The sequence below is a fragment of the Acipenser ruthenus genome, unplaced genomic scaffold (assembly GCF_902713425.1).
Source record: "Acipenser ruthenus unplaced genomic scaffold, fAciRut3.2 maternal haplotype, whole genome shotgun sequence".
NCBI classification, from domain to species: domain Eukaryota; kingdom Metazoa; phylum Chordata; class Actinopteri; order Acipenseriformes; family Acipenseridae; genus Acipenser; species Acipenser ruthenus.
In genome coordinates this window covers 3,811-23,341 of record NW_026707532.1, presented here as the reverse complement: position 1 = coordinate 23,341, position 19,531 = coordinate 3,811, and the positions used below count along the sequence as shown (strand labels likewise).

General features: G+C 43.6%; 2 protein-coding genes across 2 annotated transcripts in view; both read right to left on the bottom strand.

The window, feature by feature from the left end:
• The window catches only part of LOC117432672 (rootletin-like), a gene marked incomplete at its 5' end in the record, with an annotated part of 42,849 nt that extends 40,406 nt beyond the window's left edge, over positions 1-2,443 (bottom strand). The window contains one exon of the mRNA XM_059018969.1: positions 1,056-2,443. Within this exon, the coding sequence (XP_058874952.1) occupies positions 1,056-2,443 (1,388 nt within the window). The remainder of the gene's footprint in view (positions 1-1,055) is intronic.
• Positions 2,416-18,062, bottom strand: LOC117967999 (plectin-like). Its single transcript, XM_059018953.1, has 6 exons — positions 17,730-18,062; positions 15,968-17,047; positions 14,266-15,640; positions 12,878-12,880; positions 9,524-9,657; positions 2,416-3,515 (listed from the first exon to the last, which is right to left on the bottom strand). Exons 1-6 carry the CDS (start codon positions 17,758-17,760, stop codon positions 2,749-2,751), a joined length of 3,390 nt encoding a protein of 1,129 aa, XP_058874936.1. The 5' UTR covers positions 17,761-18,062; the 3' UTR covers positions 2,416-2,748.
• Positions 18,063-19,531: the final 1,469 nt, after the last annotated feature.

Here is a 19,531-nt window from a genome sequence, read left to right as displayed (position 1 = left end):
AGAGTCGGATGTTTTCAATAGTGAAGCAGCTGACCTTGTTCTGCAGCTCGGAGCCCAAGGCTAACACGAGGGCTGGTTACTGATACACATCTTTACAAGAACACCACAGGACGCCCTTTATTTTAAAAGGTGTTTATCTCGCTTACAAATACATCTTATGAACAATATATATATATATACACACACACAGTCACCTTCAAAATGATTGATCAAGATGAGCAAAAAAGGCTCTATAAAATAAACAACACAGGTAATGCGCTATATTTTATGCTCAAATATATGGGAAAACCATGTTCTTTTATTCTAATACAATTGCTCAGAGAAAAAAAAACATTTTATTAACAAGTAATAAAATATTTTCTCAAAAAGATAGGTGTCAGAATTATTGACACCCCTAAAGATTCTTATGAATGAAATCAAACAAAATTAAATCTGCATTAACATAGTACTTAAGTCTTAAGGAACTGTATTGTGTTCTTATATTTTAAAAGGTGTTTATCTCGCTTACAAATACATCTTATAAACAGTACATATATATATACACACACACACACACACACACACACACACACACACACACACAATACAAGCAGCCTGCATTTGAACTGTTCTCTTTCATTTAAAAGGTGTGTAAAATATACATATGGTTATAACAGCAAGGCTAATCCATAAGCCCCACCCCCTGTCCAATAACACCACCCCCTCTCCAATATCATTAATATAATTTATTTCTTAGCAGACGCCCTTATCCAGGGCGACTTACAATTGTTACAAGATATCACATTATTTTGACATACAATTACCCATTTATACAGTTGGGTTTTTTACTGGAGCAATCTAGGTAAAGTACCTTGCTCAAGGGTACAGCAGCAGTGTCCCCCACCTGGGATTGAACCCACGACCCTCCGGTCAAGAGTCCAGAGCCCTAACCACTACTCAACACTGCCGCCCAATAACCCCACCCCCTCTCCCATAGCATCACCCCCTGTCCAATAATATCACCCCTCAGTCCAATAACCCCACCCCCTGTCCAATAGCAGCACCCCCTGTCTCACTGCTCTTGACTAGGTTCCTGTGGTGCTGCCTCTATTGCTTCTGCTACTGTGTGCAATACTGTCCCGATCACAGCCCCTTCACTCAGTGCTCCTGCTACTGCATGTTTAATGGCCTTTTCTTTTGCCCCTTTTGTAACTGCTTCCTTTGCAGCGTGCATTACTGCCCCTAGTGATGTCTCTTCTCTTATTGCTCTGGATACTGTGTGTAATACTGCCCCTACCTCAGCCCCTTCTCTCAGTGCTCCTGCTACTGTACTCAACACTGCCCCTAGTGCTGCCCTTTCTCCTCTCGCTTCAGCTGGCTTTTCATATCTGCTTATAAACTCATTGGCTCTCTCTGCTTCTGGTCTAATGATTTCCTGGTAGCGTTGCCTGATCGCCTCTATCTCTCTCCTGTGTTTCTCCTCGTACTCTCCCCTCTCTCTCTCCCCCTTCTCCATGCACTCCTCCTTCTCTCGCTCCGCCCTTTCTCTCTCCTCTCTCTTTCCCCTCAGCTCTTCCTCCAGTTTGATCCTGTGATTCTCTCCCTGTTCTTTCCACAGCTCTTCCTCCAGCTCTCCTATCCTCTCCTCCAGCTCTCTGATCTTCTCGTCTCGTTTCTGGATTTCCAATCTCATCTTCCTTTCCATGTTCTCCAGTTCTTTCAGGTGCTTTGCCCTCAGTTCCTCTTCCTCCCTCAGTATCGTCTCTTCCTTCTCCTTCAGTATCTCCTCTTGTCTTTGTCTGATCTTTGCTTCTGCTTGCTGGTACATCTCACTGGTGTAATAGCTGCCGTTGTTTCCCTTCACCATGTTGTCTATCTTGTCCAGGAGCTGTGTGACCTGAGTGCGATCACTCCTGTCCTCACATTTCCCACATTTCTCAACAAGCTGCTGGAGCTCCTTGCTGCCTGTCTGAATATAATCCTCAATGGTCTTGCCTTTCAGTTTGTCACTGTGTGTGAAAAGCAGCATCATGTGCCTCCTCACATCCTCCTCACTGAATATCTCCTGGACTGTCTCCACTGCTCTCCTCTCTTCCTCTGTGAATCGGCCCACCGGTATCACCAGGAGGAAAGCATGGGGTCCCGGGGCAGACAGAGAAACACAGCTCCTAATCTGGAGTTTGTCCTGAGAGAGCTCTGGAGTGTCGATCACAGCAACACGTCTCCCAGCCACTTGTCCTTTTCTCTTCTCACACTCCCTCGTTACTGCAGAGGAGCTGGCTTCAGATCTGAACTCCTCTCTGCCCAGGATGGTGTTTCCTGCTGCACTCTTCCCAGCCCCAGTCTTCCCAAGCAGCACCATCCTCAGCTCAGGGGGGCTGGGAGGCGCTTGGGTATCTGCAAGGGGAGCCTCTCCTTCACCTCCAGACACTGAAAAACAACAAGTGTATTGTTTCAGAAAAGTGAAATGTCACATCTGTGACTGTGCTTGACTTTGCTCACGATGTCTCTAAAGCTCCACAGATATTCTATGATTAACCTGCAAGTCTATTGGTATTTTTTTAATAGTCCCACAGAAAGACTGAACTTCGTATTTGCCTCAGAAAGATGATTTTACTGAACTGACAGTCGGGGGGAATAAAAGGAATACTAATTCTGTTTCATCTCCTCTTCACTCCTCCTCTGTTCCTCCTCATATTTCTGTTTCATCTCCTCTTCTCTCCTCCTCTGTTCCTCCTCATATTTCTGTTTCATCTCTTCTCTCCTCCTCTATTCCTCCTCATATTTCTGTTTCATCTCCTCTTCTCTCCTGCTCAGTTCCTCTTTGTGTTTCTCATTCAGCTCCTGTTCCTTTAGTCTAATCCTTTCTTCTACCTTCTGGTAAATCTTATTTGGGAGGTAGCAGCCTCCATTTCCCTTCACCATGTTGTCTATCTTGTCCAGGAGCTGTGTGACCTGAGTGCGATTGCTCCTGTTCCAATTGTTGAGAACATGATACCTGTTCCAACATTTCTCAACAAGCTGCTGGAGCTCCTCACCAGCTTCCTCAATGTGCTGCTCAATCGTCCTGCCTCTCAGATCATCCCCGTAGGTGAAAAGGATCATCGTGTTCCTCACAGCTCTCTCACCAAACAGCTCCTGCACTTTATCAAAGGATTTGCAATACCATTCTACTACAGACTCACGGTTAGTATCAATCGTTTCTTTTGGATACACGGGTATCACCAGGAGGAGAGCGTGGGGTCCCGGGGCAGACAGAGAAACACATCTCTCAACCTCAACCCGGTCTGTGTCTGGAGTGTCGACCACAGTGACCCGTCTCCCAGACACTTCTCCTGTTCTCTTCACACACTCCCTCGTTCTTGCAGAGACACTGAGTCCGGATCTGAACTCCTCTCTGTCCAGGATGGTGTTTCCTGCTGCACTCTTCCCAGCCCAGCTTCTCCCAAGCAGCACGATCCTCATCTCAGAGGCGCTGTGCAGCTCTTGAGAAACAGTTTCTTCAGCCTCTTGTTCTGCAGCCATGATTCCCCGCCCTGTTAAAGAGAAAGAACAGTTTGCTCCTCTTAGAAATGAAAGCCATGGCTGCTGCTGACGCTGTGACGCGCTCGGGACACGTTTTACTTCCACTTTGTATAATTACAGACGTGTGTGGTAATGTATCACACTCGCGGGGAATGAAAATCAGCCGCGGAGAAGCTTTCATACTGCAGATTATCCGACACGATAAAGTAGACAACGTGGAGATGTATTATAAAAAAAAAGCGTGTATTTTATCAAATAAGACTGTAAAAGACTATGAACTGTAACAACTGAGTCTGTGCAAGCTCATTTCAACCTGAAACCGAAAGCAAACTTGTTCTTCTTTCTTTCCTTTAACCTGATAAAACTCTTGTTTCGACGCAGTCTCGTAATTATTACATCGCCCTCGACTTTAATAAGACAGTCATGTTTTTAACTCACCGGCACCGAGTTCAAAACCCGCAGCTGCCATCTCTCTACAGCGGCGCTTTGACGAGGCTTTTCAAACGGCAAGGAAGCAGGGGGCGTGTCGCTGGGACGTGACGTCAGGATAAGCCGCAGCCAGATGTTACAACACCGGCATAATGCGCGGATAATATAAGAATGATATTTAAACAACAGGGACTAGAACCAGTAGAAATGTGATACAGCCCAGCCCAGCGCATTGCAGTTAAAGAACTACAGCTCCCAGCATCCCTCAGCATGTCCGCGGGCGCAGAGGCATGCTGGGAGCTGTAGTCCTATAGCCAGGGCTGTCCCGATTCACAATAACTACGACAGCGCCGCTAGAACTGAAGCGCACTGAAACACAGACGCCCACACTAGAGCAAAACCAGATTTCTTTACACAACCATTGAAACCACACGAGTCGTTGTATGAATACCGGCTCATGAGTAGGGTAGTTTAGGGGATAGTGATCCCATGTGATGTATAGCGAGGGTTACGTAGTGTAGCCGGTTCCTGGAGCGGGACACCTCGTTTTAAGGCTAGCGCTCGCCCTCTGGGGCACCTTTTATTTGTAGTTTTTCTACTGTGTTTTATTTTGCCTTTTGTACAGTTTGCTGTATGTGTCCTCTGTGTGTTACCATCGGTGGTAACGTCACATGACCACACTTTTATTTCTGTTTTGTATTAATAAATCCTGCGCGCCTGTGCCGGCGTTTCAACTCCACCCCCCCAATGTCTCTGTACTTTGTAAACAGCAGCTATCCACGCACGTGACGTAACACCCTGTCACAATATATATGACCAGTATCTTATAAAAGTTATTTTACTAATGGTTTGAAATGTCGACATCTTGTGATAATTTATCTTTCCAGCCTCTCTGACCCGCTATGTCCCTGCCCGGAATCGGAAGTCCTCCAACTCTGGCCCGCTTGTTATCCCCACTTGGAGGGAGCGCTCGTTCAGCTTCATGGCTCCGCCTCTCTGGAACTCTCTCCCGGCTTCGAGTGTGACGCTCCCACCGTCGCTCGCTTCAAATCAACTCTCAAGACCCGCCTGTTCTCTCACACTTTCCATGCTCTTCAAGCCTGGTATCTGCTATTAGCTGCTGTGTTGCTGCTACTTCATCATGCAGGTGTCAAGCCAGTAATCTGTGACACCTGCATGATATGGGAAATCCGAGAAAACCCAGCAGAGCTCAACCAAGTGTGTGTAAAGTGCCCCACGATCCAGGACTTGCTTAAACTATTAAGTAGAAATGCTAGAAATGGAGCTGCAGGAAATGAGACAGCAACAGGAGCTTGAGGAGCTGGCACACCCACAATTCATGGAAGTCAGCACCCCTAGCAAACTGAAAGCCACCAGAGAGATGGAAGAGAGTCAAAACAGCTGGGTTCAGATAGGCAGAAGCAGGGAAAAAAAGAAACTTAGTCAAACACAACCACCAGAAATCAAAACATCCAACAAATTTGAGCCACTTCAAAATGTAGATGATCAAAACCACCATCAAGAGAATGAAAGGAACAACATCCAGGACCCTATAAACAGTGCTGACCAGGCAGCAAAAAGAAGGGAGGTCATGATTGTTGGGGACTCCATATTGAGAAACACAGCAAGCTCAGTTCGCAGTTTGGACCCCCTTACTACAACACTGTGCTGCCTTCCAGGAGCCTCTGTCATGCACATCACTGAGAACGTGGACAGGCTCCTAGAACGAACAGGAGATGACCCGGTAGTAGTCATCCACATCGGTACAAACAACATTGGAAGAGACAAGCCAAGATCCCTGCAAAACAAATTCAGAGATCTAGGAAGGAAATTAAAAGACTAGACCAAAACTGTGGTATTTTCTGGGATACTGCCGGCACCTTGCAAAGGACAATATGGACAGCTGGAAATACGAAATCAAAATGCATGGCTGAAATCGTGGTGCACACAGGAAGGCTTCACCTTTCTTGAACATTGGAGCACATTCTACAACAAGGACTATCTATACAGGTGGGACGGACTGCACTTAAACAGAAAGGGAACAAATATACTCAGAGAAAGGATCCTTGAGGAGGTTCAGAAGCATTTAAACTAGAAAGGAAGGGGGGAGAAAACAAAAAAAAAAGAAGGGAGACCACATCAAAACAAGGGCAACAACTCAGGTAAGACCACTATTAAATATATTTATCTAAATGCTAGACGTCTCAGAAACAAAATATTAGAAATTGAAGCTTCTGCACTAACAAGTAACTACAATGTGATAGGTGTTACAGAAACTTGGTTGTCTGAGAGTGATGGAGGCAAATATAATATTAGTGGGTACACACTGTATAGGAAAGACAGGCAGGACAGAAGAGGTGGAGGGGTAGCGCTATACATAAGAAATAGCCTTGAAGCCCAGGTGTTAAATCTGGACGAAGAAAACAACGCTGAATCAACATGGGTCAGAATAATGGATAAAAATTCAAAGGGCATAATAATAGGAGCATGCTATAGACTGCCAAATTCAGACGCCGAGCAAAATAATATGTTATACAATGACATTAGAAATGCGTGTAGCAAAGGAGAAGCCATACTAATGGGGGATTTCAACTTCCCCTGTATAAAATGGCAAAACCCGGTGGGGAGCACGACAGACGAAATTGAAATGGTGGAAATGACAAATGACTGCTTCCTATGTCAACCTGTTCCTATCCAGTTTTAAATAACTTTAGCATAACAGAGGCAGAAGTGTTAAAATAAACAAATCCCCTGGGCCAGATGAGATCCTCCCAATAGTACTCAAAGAAATGAAAGAAGTTATTTACAAACCGCTAATCAAGATCATGCAACAGTCTCTTGACACAGGGGTTGTACCGACAGACTGGAAAATAGCACACGTAATACCGATCCACAAAAACCTGTTCGGTAACTACAGACCAATAAGCCTGACTTCTTGTGGCGGAGTGTCCCGCCCCTATTTATTATTATTTGTATTTTTAAAAGTGCCACGTCTTTTGTTATTATTTATAATTTAAAACCCCGTGAGGATGCATAACTGATCAGCTACTGATTATTTAACTAGCTAGACAGTCGCGCATCCTTACCAAATGCGTGCAGACTGTGGCCGAGGGGTAATAAGATAATTAACAGCTACTTAACCCCTCGGCCAGAGTATAAGAACCTGCAGCTGTCCGTGCTGCAGGGTTGGGGTGTACAGAGAGGAGGTACACACTAAACTATACACATGCACTCACACACACTAAACTATACACATGCACATACAAGTAAATCAGGGGCTTGTGTTGGAACATATTATTATTATTATTATTATTATTATTATTATTATTATTATTATTATTATTATTATTATTGTTCAGGTTATTTCTTTAGTCCCTGCATACCTTCCCTAAACCCAGGTTTCAAATGAACAACATGAGAAATGGGTCTGGATCCAAACTCCTGTGCAGCAGTGTGAGCTCAAGCTTTCACTGTGTGCTGCTAATTAAAGGAGCCCCATAGTTTATAAAGAGATTACACTGTTATGAGCTCATGTTTAAAATATATATGCTAATTAATGGAGCCCCATAGTTTATAAAGAGATGACACTGTTATGAGCTCATGTTTAAAATATATATGCTAATTAATGGAGCCCCATAGTTTATAAAGAGATGACACTGTTATGAGCTCATGTTTAATATATATATGCTAATTAATGGAGCCCCATAGTTTATAAAGAGATGACACTGTTATGAGCTCATGTTTAAAATATATATGCTAATTAAAGGAGCCCCATAGTTTATAAAGAGATGACACTGTTATGAGCTCATGTTTAAAATATATATGCTAATTAAAGGAGTCCCATAGTTTATAAAGAGATTACACTGTTATGAGCTCATGTTTAATATATATATGCTAATTAAAGGAGCCCCATAGTTTATAAAGAGATTACACTGTTATGAGCTCATGTTTAAAATATATATGTTAATTAAAGGAGCCCCATAGTTTATAAAGAGATTACACTGTTATGAGCTCATGTTTAATAACTGTAATAATATGCAGGTAGAAACCCCCAATCCCTTTTAATTCTGATTCAGCAAACTCAATTTTACATTTAGATTTACTTTCACATTCACTTTGAACAATTTGCTCACAATGATAACGTGTTCAAACTTTCAATAAATATCTGAACAGAAGAGTGAGGGTTCGATACATCAGCTAAACAGAATAAGATACAGATCAGGATCCAAAGTGCAGCTGTAACAGATATCACATTTCCTGCTGTTGGACTCTGTCCTGTAAATTAAGGGTGCGGTCTCTTACATTAAAAAAGCACCATTGTGCATCTAGAACATGGGAACCCGTCTAAAGGATTAAAATATCGGCTCCCCTCCCTGCTCGTTAATAGATTTATTTTGGAAATTAATTGATCACATTTGCCATGTTAAAACCCTGACTTCATGTTTATCCAACAGGAATCGTGTGTGGCCAGGCTTCCATGGATGACGTGTCATTTTCAGTTTGGAAAACGTATTCTATTAATTTCATTAAAATATTAAAACCAGGATTTGTGGCACACTCTACAACCCGGTTTCTCAGAGACGTCGGATTCAGTGGCCAAGAGTTGCGTCGCACAGTGAAGAACTTATCTGAAGCAGCAGAGAGGAGCAGCAACTGGCTGTGGTTGAGACGGAAAGATTCTGGCTGGGGATCTCAAGCACAATAGAAAGAAAGAAACGCTGATGTACAGGTAAGTAAGCTGGGCTGAGTTGAGTGGAGGACGGAGGGGGGTGATGCTGGGACGCCAGAATCACCGTCGAGCCCTCTTGAGGTGTCGTGGGCTAGTCGACGAAACACTGAGGATGGAAGGTGCCCACTTGAAAACCCCAGAGATGTACCCTACTTAGCTCAATCCAGACGGTTGTCATGCTGATGCGCTGGGGAGGCCGCACTGTGGTTGATCCCCGGAGCCAGCATCGCAGCCGTTGTGTGTGCTGATGCGCCAGGGAGGCAAAATAAGCTGATCCCTGGAGTCAGCATTACACTTCAGCCATTAACACCAGACAGAAGGATATCTACATCATCAGATGGAAGGAAACATAAATGGATGGAGACACAGATGGATCACATTAGCTTACTGTAAAGCTACGTCTTAGTTGGTGCTTATCTTGGCGAGAGCCGAGTTCAAATCAGCATGAAGTTTTAACATCTACTCTCGTGTAATGGAAATCTAAAGAACAATGCCATTGTATATTAAAAGCTGATTTCATATCCAGCTGGAATGGTGGGTGCCCAGGCTTCCATGAATTGTCTCATTTATATTTTTTTATGTTTATAAAGTTTTTGTTTGATTACTTTAACTTAATTTTCAATACAATTTGAAAGCAAGCGACAGCCTGAGCAAGCTTTGAAAAGCACAAGGCTGGATCATTAAATACATGAACTTGAAAGCAAACCTGCCCTGCCCAGTCTCTCACATTGATTTCTAGCTTGTTACTTTGCACTGTTTCTCACTCAGTGACTCTATACTTGTTATAAGAGTCCTGCTGTCCAGCACAGCATTAAGTGAACCGATTCTTTACAGAAATGAAGATCTGAAGAAATAACTCACCAGGGTCTGAACCGGCGGCCCCCATCTCTCCCTTCTTCTGCTCCCTAGTGAAGACAATGGCGCTGGAGTCCAAAGGGAGCTTGATCTCTACAGTTTTTATTGATTTAGTGCCACACCACCTCTTATATGATTTTCTGTTTTATTGCTGTAAATGAACACACTGGTACTGCCAGGGTGCAAAGTGTGCTCCTGTGTGTGCGGGGCTCTAAACTGCCTGTTTCAATAGACTTTAACTGTGTTTTAAGGATGAGATCCTTGGAGTCGGATTGAGAGGAATCAGTCTACACTGTATTGTTTCCATGGCATTGTAAATGTGAAGCTGGCATGTGAAATGCTTTATGAGATATTAGCAGGTGAAGCTGCAGCAGTGGTGGCAGAATGACAATTACAAACAAGCGCCCCCCTCTGGCCAGTTTTATTACTGCATGTCCTGTAAATTAAAGGTGCCGTGTCTCCTGGTGCATCTCAAACTGATACTGCCAGTGAGCAAAGATCCCTGTTCACTGAATAGAGCCGACACACTTTAAAAAGGGATATTTAACATGCAGCGATTGCTTCATCAACATACAGTACTTCATAGGTACCATTAACAGCACTGCAATGCCACAGTTACTATTGTAGTTACATTGCAGTTACTATGGGCTGCCATATTCAGAAAATAATAACATGGCAGCGACCGCATTGCAGGACAAACTGAATGATAACCGAGTTCTAATTAAAAGATTGATCTCGTTTAAATGGAGGGTATAGCAAGCTGCACAAACACAGACACACCTCAAGTCACATCAATAAATGAGATACAGTTCAAAATGCAGGTGCAATAATTACATGGTATACTGTAGTTATAATTTACTGATATTTACTGCATGCGTTTCACACCCGATTCTGTTACTGTAAGGATGGAGCTCCATACATTAACAACATGGGGGTTATTATTGCAAGTACATTTATTAAATAATGGAACTGAATATATTTTGAAGTGTATCCAATACATGTATTAAAAACATATTTGCAATGCGTCCCTTCAGTCATTCTGCACTCTATGCAAACCCACAGGCACAGAAGCATTACTTTGGAAGAAATCAACAAATCCACACAACAGGTCAACTTTCCAGCGACTACAATATCCCTGAGAAACTGGACCAGCTGCAACCAGTTTGCTTGTTGAACCCGCAAGACAATTCATTTCCAGTATTGTACATTTCCAAACAAACCAGGCTAGATGCCAGGTGAACAGAATACCTTCCAGCCGGGATCTGCGCATGTGCACAATCTGTCCTGAAGAGGGCAGCCGAGTCAAGCATTATACAGCAACACCGAACAACACACACAGCGCTCTATGTAATAAACGCAATACTGAAACCAAAGAGTTTGAGATGTTACATACTGACTGACAGACCCCTAATGGGTAAATGTATGAGCCGAACCCTTTAGTTTCACAGCTAACCTCAACAAAATAAGGGTTCAAGAGAAAAGCCCCGAACTAAGAATGTGATTTTTATTGCAGCGACTCCAGCGCAGCGAGACAGAATATCTCAGTTTAACAGCGTGTTCCCTGGGCCGTGTCTGCTGGCTGTTTGTGAACCAATTCCGCTTCGTGTCGGGCAGCCTTAAAAATGAATGCGCTTTGTAGCGTCACTCTTTATAGAAACTCAGCCTGACACGAGTGGCCCAAGACAACGCGAATATGCCAACAGACCCTAATATCACCGGGGCAGCCCCGATCACAATCCTTACTAACACCCGACAGGAAAAGGGCGCCGTTGCCAGGCGACGAAAAAAAAAAAAAGTATTTCTGAATAAGAACCCGGGCTAATAAGAAATACATTTCCACACATTTTACCAAAATACAAACTCCACACCTGAATATAACATTTTTTCATTCATATTTAAACTTTTAAAATTACATTTAAACACAACAACGGTCGCTGACTTAATAAGAAGTCAACGTCATCTCAATTTACCAAAACACAAAATTCAAACCGGAACTATTTTTTTCATTCATATTCAAACTTTAAAACATAATTAAAAACATCTCTTAACCCATCCGTAACCCGATAATAATATTAATAATAAAAATAAAAACACCTACCTGATAACTTGTATTTTCTCCACAGATTCCCCTTCGTAGGCTAATGTTGACCATTCTTATATTCCGTTAATAGAAACATTTTTACACAACCACCCGGTGTAAACGAGACTTTTGAAATGTATTGATACTACCGTATATTATTTTAAACTGTATGTAGTAATATCTTATTTATTGATGTGTAATCTTTAACTCCACGCTAATATATTCAGGCGGCGCCGCTTCAGCCGTTGGGATTCGAACTCCTCCAGTTTGAATTGGCAGCTCGCGCTGCTCGGGGTCCGCGCCGCTGTGTTGTTTGTTCATTTTTGGCGGGCAATGCCGAGGAGATGTAAACGGTAAAAGCCCTCAATAAAAGCACATCCTTACAGGTGTCGATACAAACAGCAGCAGCCCGGGGCTTCTCCTACCAGTTCTCTCCTCTTCAGTAGTCAGCGCCGTCATTTTCTTCCCCCCCGAGTTGTTCTCCCGTCTGCAGCGTCACGGAGGAGTGTATCGGGGTTTGAACAGGTGGCGTTACTGTGGGTTTGATGTGGAGCGGTGAAACCTCAAATACAGTCCCGGAGCGGGACCGCTGCAATGCGCGCACTGCAGCCTAAACTAGACACCCCCCAGACTGACCCCCCCTGCACAGCACAGCCTGCCTTTGCGTATCAAGCGCAGCCTCGTCTCTGCAATTGCAGGGGGACTCAAAACTGCGGATTCAAAAAATACAATCAATTAAATTAAAAAATAACCACCCTGTGTGTGAGTAATTGCAGTGAGAAGCATTGCGAGTGATTGCACGCATCATAACAAGGTAAGGGGACAGTAACAAGACAATGGCATCTGAAGCTTTAACATGAACAGCAGCCTTATATAAAACCGCAGCAGCGAGACCCGAACCTGCTGTTCTGTTAGCGGAGTCCTTTAAAATCACCGGGATACGAAACTGTGTCAATAAACACGCAGACATTTCCCACCCGCTGGTACACGGCTGCGTTTTCTGGGAGGCGTTTTTATAACACAAAGATTCAACTCATGAGATTTTTCAGCATTTTTTAAAATTATTATTTTTTATGAAGTAGTTTTTGCTGAATTAAATAAAGTCTGATAGTCACAGCTCGTCGCTGGCTGATTGAACAACAGTTTTTGAAGACCGCGTTGTGTTTAATCCATCAACACAGACTTCAATAAAGGCTTCAGTATTTCACAGATGTCAGCTTTGTGTCGCTAGTGCTGATTAAATACAGCAATGATCATGATCTCATTAGCAGCTATCGCACCTGCTGACGGCAACAGCATTTTACACAAGAATATGCATTCAGAGAAATGAAAAATAAAAACGGGACGAGGTTTTAAAAGTGTGATATTATTGTGTATTATTATTCATGACTTTATTATCTCCTGAGTAGACATCTCTTTACAACGCTGTCTCAGGGAATCAGAGCACAGACAATACACACACACACACACACACAGACACACACACACTCCTACACTGTTTGTAATAGAGTCGGATGTTTTCAATAGTGAAGCAGCTGACCTTGTTCTGCAGCTAGGAGCCCAAGGCTAACACGCGGGCTGATTACTGATACACATCTTTACAAGAACACCACAGGACGCCGTTTATTTTAAAAGGTGTTTATCTCGCTTACAAATACATCTTATAAACAATATTATATATATATATATATATATATATATATATATATATATATATATATATATATATATATATACACACACATACAGGCACCTTCAAAATGATTGATCAAGGTGAGCTAAAAAGGCTCTATAAAATAAACAACACAAGGTAATGCGCTATATTTTATGCTCAAATATATGTGAAAGCCATGTTCTTTTATTCTAATACAATTGCTCAGAGAAAAAAAAACATTTTATTAACAAGTAATAAAACATTTTCTCAAAAAGATAGGTGTCAGAATTATTGGCACCCCTAAAGATTCTTATGAATGAAATCAAACAAAATTAAATCTGCATTAACTTTCTACTTCTTTAAGTTCATCTCAGTTTTAAGGAACTGTATTGTGTCCTTTTATTTTAAAAGGTGTTTATCTCGCTTACAAATACATCTTATAAACAATACATATATATACACACACACACACACACACACACACACACACACATACAAGCAGCCTGCATTTGAACTGTTGTCTTTCATTTAAAATGTGTGTAAAATATACATGTGGTTACAACAGCAAGGCTAATCCTTAAACCCCACCCCCTTTTCAATAACCCCACCCCCTGCCCAATAACCCCACCCCCTCTCCAATATTATTATTATTATTTATTTCTCAGCAGACGCCCTTATCCAAGGCGACTTACAATTCTTACATGATATCACATTATTTGTACATACAATTACATTATTTTGTACACATTATTTTTACATACACTTATCCATTTATACAGTTGGGTTTTTACTGGAGCAATCTAGGTAAAGTACCTTGCTCAAGGGTACAGCAGCAGTGTCCCCCACCTGGGATTGAACCCACGACCCTCTGGTCAAGAGTCCAGAACCCTAACCACTACTCAACAATGCCGCCCAATAACCCCACCCCCTGTCCAATAACCCCACCCCCTCTCCAATAGCCCCACCCCCTGTTCACTAACACCACCCCCTGTTCAATAGCCCCACCCCCTGTCTCACTGTTCTTGACTGGGTTCCTGTGGTGCTGCCTCTATTGCTTCTGCTACTGTGCGCAATACTGTCCCGATCGCAGCCCCTTCTCTCAGTGCTGCTGCTACTGCACTGATCACTGCCCTTTGAGCTGCTCCTTCTCTTACTGCTTCCTTTGCAGCGTGCATTACTGCCCCTAGCGCTGTCTCTTCTCTTATTGCTCTGGATACTGTGTGTAATACTGCCCCTACCTCAGCCCCTTCTCTCAGTGCTCCTGCTACTGTACCCATCACTGCCCCTAGTGCTGCCCTTTCTCCTCTCGCTTCAGCTGGCTTTTCATATCTGCTTATAAACTCATTGACTCTCTCTGCATCTCGTCTAATGATTTCCTGGTAGCGCTGCCTGACTGCCTCTTTCTCTCTCCTGTGTTTCTCCTCGTACTCTCCCCTCTCTCTCTCCCCCTTCTCCATGCACTCCTCCTTCTCTCGCTCCGCCCTTTCTCTCTCCTCTCTCTTCCTCCTCAGCTCTTCCTCCAGTTTGATCCTGTGATTCTCTCCCTGTTCTTTCCTCAGCTCTTCCTCCAGCTCTCCTATGCTCTCCTCCAGCTCTCTGATCTTCTCGTCTCGTTTCTGGATTTCCAATCTCATCTTCCTTTTCGTGTTCTCCAGTTCTTTCAGGTGCTTTGCCCTCAGTTCCTCTTCCTCCCTCAATATTGTCTCTTCCTCCTCCTTCAGTATCTCCTCTTGTCTTTGTCTGATCTTGGCTTCTGCTTGCTGGTACATCTCACTGGTGTAGTAGCAGCCTCCACTTCCCTTCACCATGTTGTCTATCTTGTCCAGGAGCTGTGTGACCTGAGTGCCATCGCTCCTGTCCTCAGTGTTGAGAACATGATACCTGTTCCCACATTTCTCAACAAGCTGCTGGAGCTCCTTGCTGCCTGTCTGAATATAATCCTCAATGGTCTTGCCTTTCAGTTTGTCACTGTGTGTGAAAAGGAGCATCATGTGCCTCCTCACAGCCTCCTCACTGAATATCTCCTGGACTGTCTCCACTGCTCTCCTCTCTTCCTCTGTGAAGTGGCCCACCGGTATCACCAGGAGGAAAGCGTGGGGTCCCGGGGCAGACAGAGAAACACAGCTCCTAATCTGGAGTTTGTCCTGAGAGAGCTCTGGAGTGTCGATCACAGCAACACGTCTCCCAGCCACTTGTCCTTTTCTCTTCTCACACTCCCTCGTTACTGCAGAGGAGCTGGCTTCAGATCTGAACTCCTCTCTGCCCAGGATGGTGTTTCCTGCTGCACTCTTCCCAGACCCAGTCTTCCCAAGCAGCACCATCCTCAGCTCAGGGGGGCTGGGAGGCGCTTGGGTATCTGCAAGGGGAGCCTCTCCTTCACCTCCAGACACTGAAAAACAACAAGTGTATTGTTTCAGAAAAGTGAAATGTCACATCTGTGACTGTGCTTGACTCTGCTCACGATGTCTCTAAAGCACCACAGATATTCTATGATTAACCTGCAAGTCAGATGTCTACATGAAATATTACTGTAGTATTCTGCAATACTGAAAAACACTCTTTATAGAGAGTGACAGGATGCAGAATGATTTATTAGTATTTTTTCTAGTAGTTTATTTGCTATTATTTAAAGCATCAATCAATGTTTCTTTGTTCTAGGACCTCAGAAAGATGATTTTACTGAACTGACAGTCGGGGGAATAAAAGGAATACTTACAGTTGGGACGATCTCCATCATTGCTGTTCCTTCTCCTGACAGGCAGCTTGGATTCCTCTGCCTCTTTCTCCAGCTCCTCCTCCTTCATTTGCTTCCTCAACTTCATCAGCTCCTGTTCTCTCCTACTCTGTTCTTCCTCATATTTCTGTTTCATCTCTTCTCTCCTCCTCTGTTCCTCCTCATATTTCTGTTTCATCTCCTCTTCTCTCCTCCTATGTTCCTCCTCATATTTCTGTTTCATCTCCTCTTCTCTCCTCCTCTGTTCCTCCTCATATTTCTGTTTCATCTTCTCTTCTCTCCTCCTCTGTTCCTCCTCATATTTCTGTTTCATCTCCTCTTCTCTCATCCTCAGCTCCTCTTTGTGTTTTTCATTCAGCTCCTGTTCCTTTAGTCTATTCCATCTCTCTGCTTGCTGGTACATCTCATTGGTGAAATAGCCATCTCCACTGCCCTTCACCATGTTGTCTATCTTGTCCAGGAGCTGTGTGACCTGAGTGCGATCGCCCCTGTCCTCATTGTTGAGAACATGATACCTGTTCCCACATTTCTCAACAAGCTGCTGGAGTTCCTCACCAGCTTCCTCAATGTACTGCTCAATCGTCCTGCCTGTCAGATCATCCCCGTGGGTGAAAAGGATCATCGTGTTCCTCACAGCTCTCTCACCAAACAGCTCCTGCACTTTATCAAAGGGTTTGCAATACTGTGCTAGTATAGACTCACGGTCAGTGTCAATCATTTCTTTCGGATACACAGGTATCACCAGGAGGAAAGCGTGGGGTCCAGGGGCAGACAGAGAAACACATCTCTCAATCTCGACCCGGTCTGTGAGTAACAAGTGTGGAGTGTCGACCACAGTGACCCGTCTCCCAGACACTTCTCCTGTTCTCTTCTCACACTCTTTCATAACTGCAGAGGAGCTGGCTTCAGGTCTGAACTCCTCTCTGCACAGGATGGTGTTTCCTGATGAACTCTTCCCAGCCTTCCATCCCCCAAGCAGCACGATCCTCAGCTCAGAGACGCTGTGCAGCTCTTGAGAAACAGTTTCTTCAGCCTCTTGTTCTGCAGCCATGATTCCCCGCCCTGTTAAAGAGAAAGAACAGTTTGCTCCTCTTAGAAATGAAAGCCATGGCTGCTGCTGACGCTGTGATGCGCTCGGGACACGTTTTATTTTCACAAGGAGGCTGTGTGGTCCAGTGGTTAAAGAAAAGGGCTTGTAACCAGGAGGTCCCCGGTTCAAACCCCACCTCAACCACTGACTCACTGTGTGACCCTGAGCGAGTCACTTCACCTCCTTGTGCTCCGTCTTTCGGGTGAGACGTAGTTGTAAGTGACTCTGCAGTTGATGCATAGTTCACACACCCTAGTCTCTGGAAGTCGACTTGGATAAAGGCGTCTGCTAAATAAACAAATAATAATAATACTTTGTATAATTACAGACATGTGTGGTAATGTAGAACACCCGCGGGGAATGAAAATCAGCCGCGGAGAAGCTTTTATACTGCAGATTATCCGACTCGATAAAGTAGGCAACGTCGAGATGTATTAGAAAGAAAGAAACAAAGCGTGTATTTTATCAAATAAGACTGTAAAAAAAACTATGAACTGTAACAACTGAGTCTGTGCGAGCTCGTTTCAACCTGAAACCTAAAGTAAACTTGTTCTTCTTTCTTTCCTTTAACCTGATAAAACTCTTGTTTCGACGCAGTCTCGTAATTATTACATCGCCCTCGACTTTAATAAGACAGTCATGTTTTTAACTCACCGGCACCGGGTTCAAAACCCGCAGCTGCCATCTCTCTACAGCGGCGCTTTGACGAGGCTTTTCAAACAGCAAGGAAGCAGGGGGCGTGTCGCTGGGACGTGACGTCAGGATAAGCCGCAGCCAGGTGTTACAACACCGGCACAGAAGCGGATCAAACCAACCGCTGAGGATCTGTTAATATGAAGGGATTGCTGCTGTACCGACATGAGAACGGATTGGATCAAATGCGCTGGCGAGGCTTCTTCAAATTGTAATGCGCGGATAATATAAGAATGATATTTAAACAACAGGGACTAGAACCAGTAGAAATGTGATACAGCACCGGCCATTGCATTGCAGTTAAAGAACTACAGCTCCCAGCATCCCTCACCATGTCCGCGGGCGCAGAGGCATGCTGGGAGCTGTAGTCCTATAGCCAGGGCTGTCCCGATTCACAATAACTACGACAGCGCAGCTAGAACTGAAGCGCACTGAAACACAGACGCCCACACTAGAGCAAAACCAGATTTCTTTACACAACCATTGAAACCACACGTGTATCTTAGTAAAGGCACACCAAAATGAAGTCTCTTAAAACGAAAACAAAAATAAACTAAAAATATACAAAAGCATTTGAAACTTTACAAAAAAACACACTCACTCACTCGCACAATTCTACCGCTGCCTCACTTCTGAAACCTAACATTTTAAAAAACACACAGGGTTACTATGAATCCAGTTAAGGCAGAACTAAAATAATATGGAACAATTAACCGGGACAGAATCGTCAAGATTGTGTAAAAGTTTAAAACTAGCACAGTTTATATAATATATATCTCATCTCCCCCGGGCACAAAGTTTTCGACTTTCGTCTGCATCCGATTGAGATTCGAGTTATCAGCCCAGGAACAAGTGATGAAATGATTCAGACACGACTCGAATCTACCGGGACCGAACTCCTTCTGAAATCTCTAACTCAAGTCTACACAGAGTCCGCATAAACTACACCAATACATTAAAAACGCGCTCGTTATAATTATTATACACACGAGTACAAATGATCGTAGCTCGCAAACGTGTGACATTGTACTTCATAATCGCATGAGAGCAGCTGGGGACATGCGCGGCTGCGTGAAATCATACATGCCATCTAAAAACGCCGCTTGTGTTTATTTAAATGCGCAGGTCAGCTCTTTGTTTAAGATGTTTTCTTTGTGATTTTGTGTGCTGGGCGCTGCTCATCTCCCAGCATGCCTTGCTCTGATTTGTCGTAAGGTGTGGTCGCGCTCGTGCAGTTGATAAAGTTATGAAACTGACTCCCATGTCTGCCATGTTGGCTCCAGCTGCCCTATAGTTTAGTAGGTGATGCTGACTCTATACAGGAGCCGCAATGGTGGCAGTTTCATACTCTCCACCACTCTAGGGCTCTGGACTCTTGACCGGAGGGTCGTGGGTTCAATCCCAGGTGGGGGGACGCTGCTGCTGTACCCTTGAGCAAGGTACTTTACCTAGATTGCTTCAGTAAAAACCCAACTGTATAAATGGGGAATTGTATGTAAAAATAATGTGATATCTTGTAACAATTGTAAGTCGCACTGGATAAGGGCGTCTGCTAAGAAATAATAATAATAATAATAATAATAATAATAATAATAATAATAATACTGAGGAGGCATCAAAGCTTCTATTTGTATTTTTTTCTAATTACGTCGATATAAAACACGAGTTCTATATGTAATAGTTAAGGGTAGGCTTTTTCGTTTGACTGTTATTTCTTAATTTCATTTATAGCTTTTATTTTTTTTAATTTTTGTAAATGTTCA

Coding starts and splice junctions, on each gene's coding strand:
- LOC117967999 (XM_059018953.1), bottom strand. CDS start 17,760: ATGGCAGCTGCGGGTTTTGAACCCGGTGCCG. Junction 17,048..17,729: donor GGGTTTTGAACCCGGTGCCG/GTGAGTTAAAAA, acceptor TCTCTTTAACAG/GGCGGGGAATCATGGCTGCA. Junction 3,516..9,523: donor GGCCGCCGGTTCAGACCCTG/GTGAGTTATTTC, acceptor TCTCTTTAACAG/GGCGGGGAATCATGGCTGCA.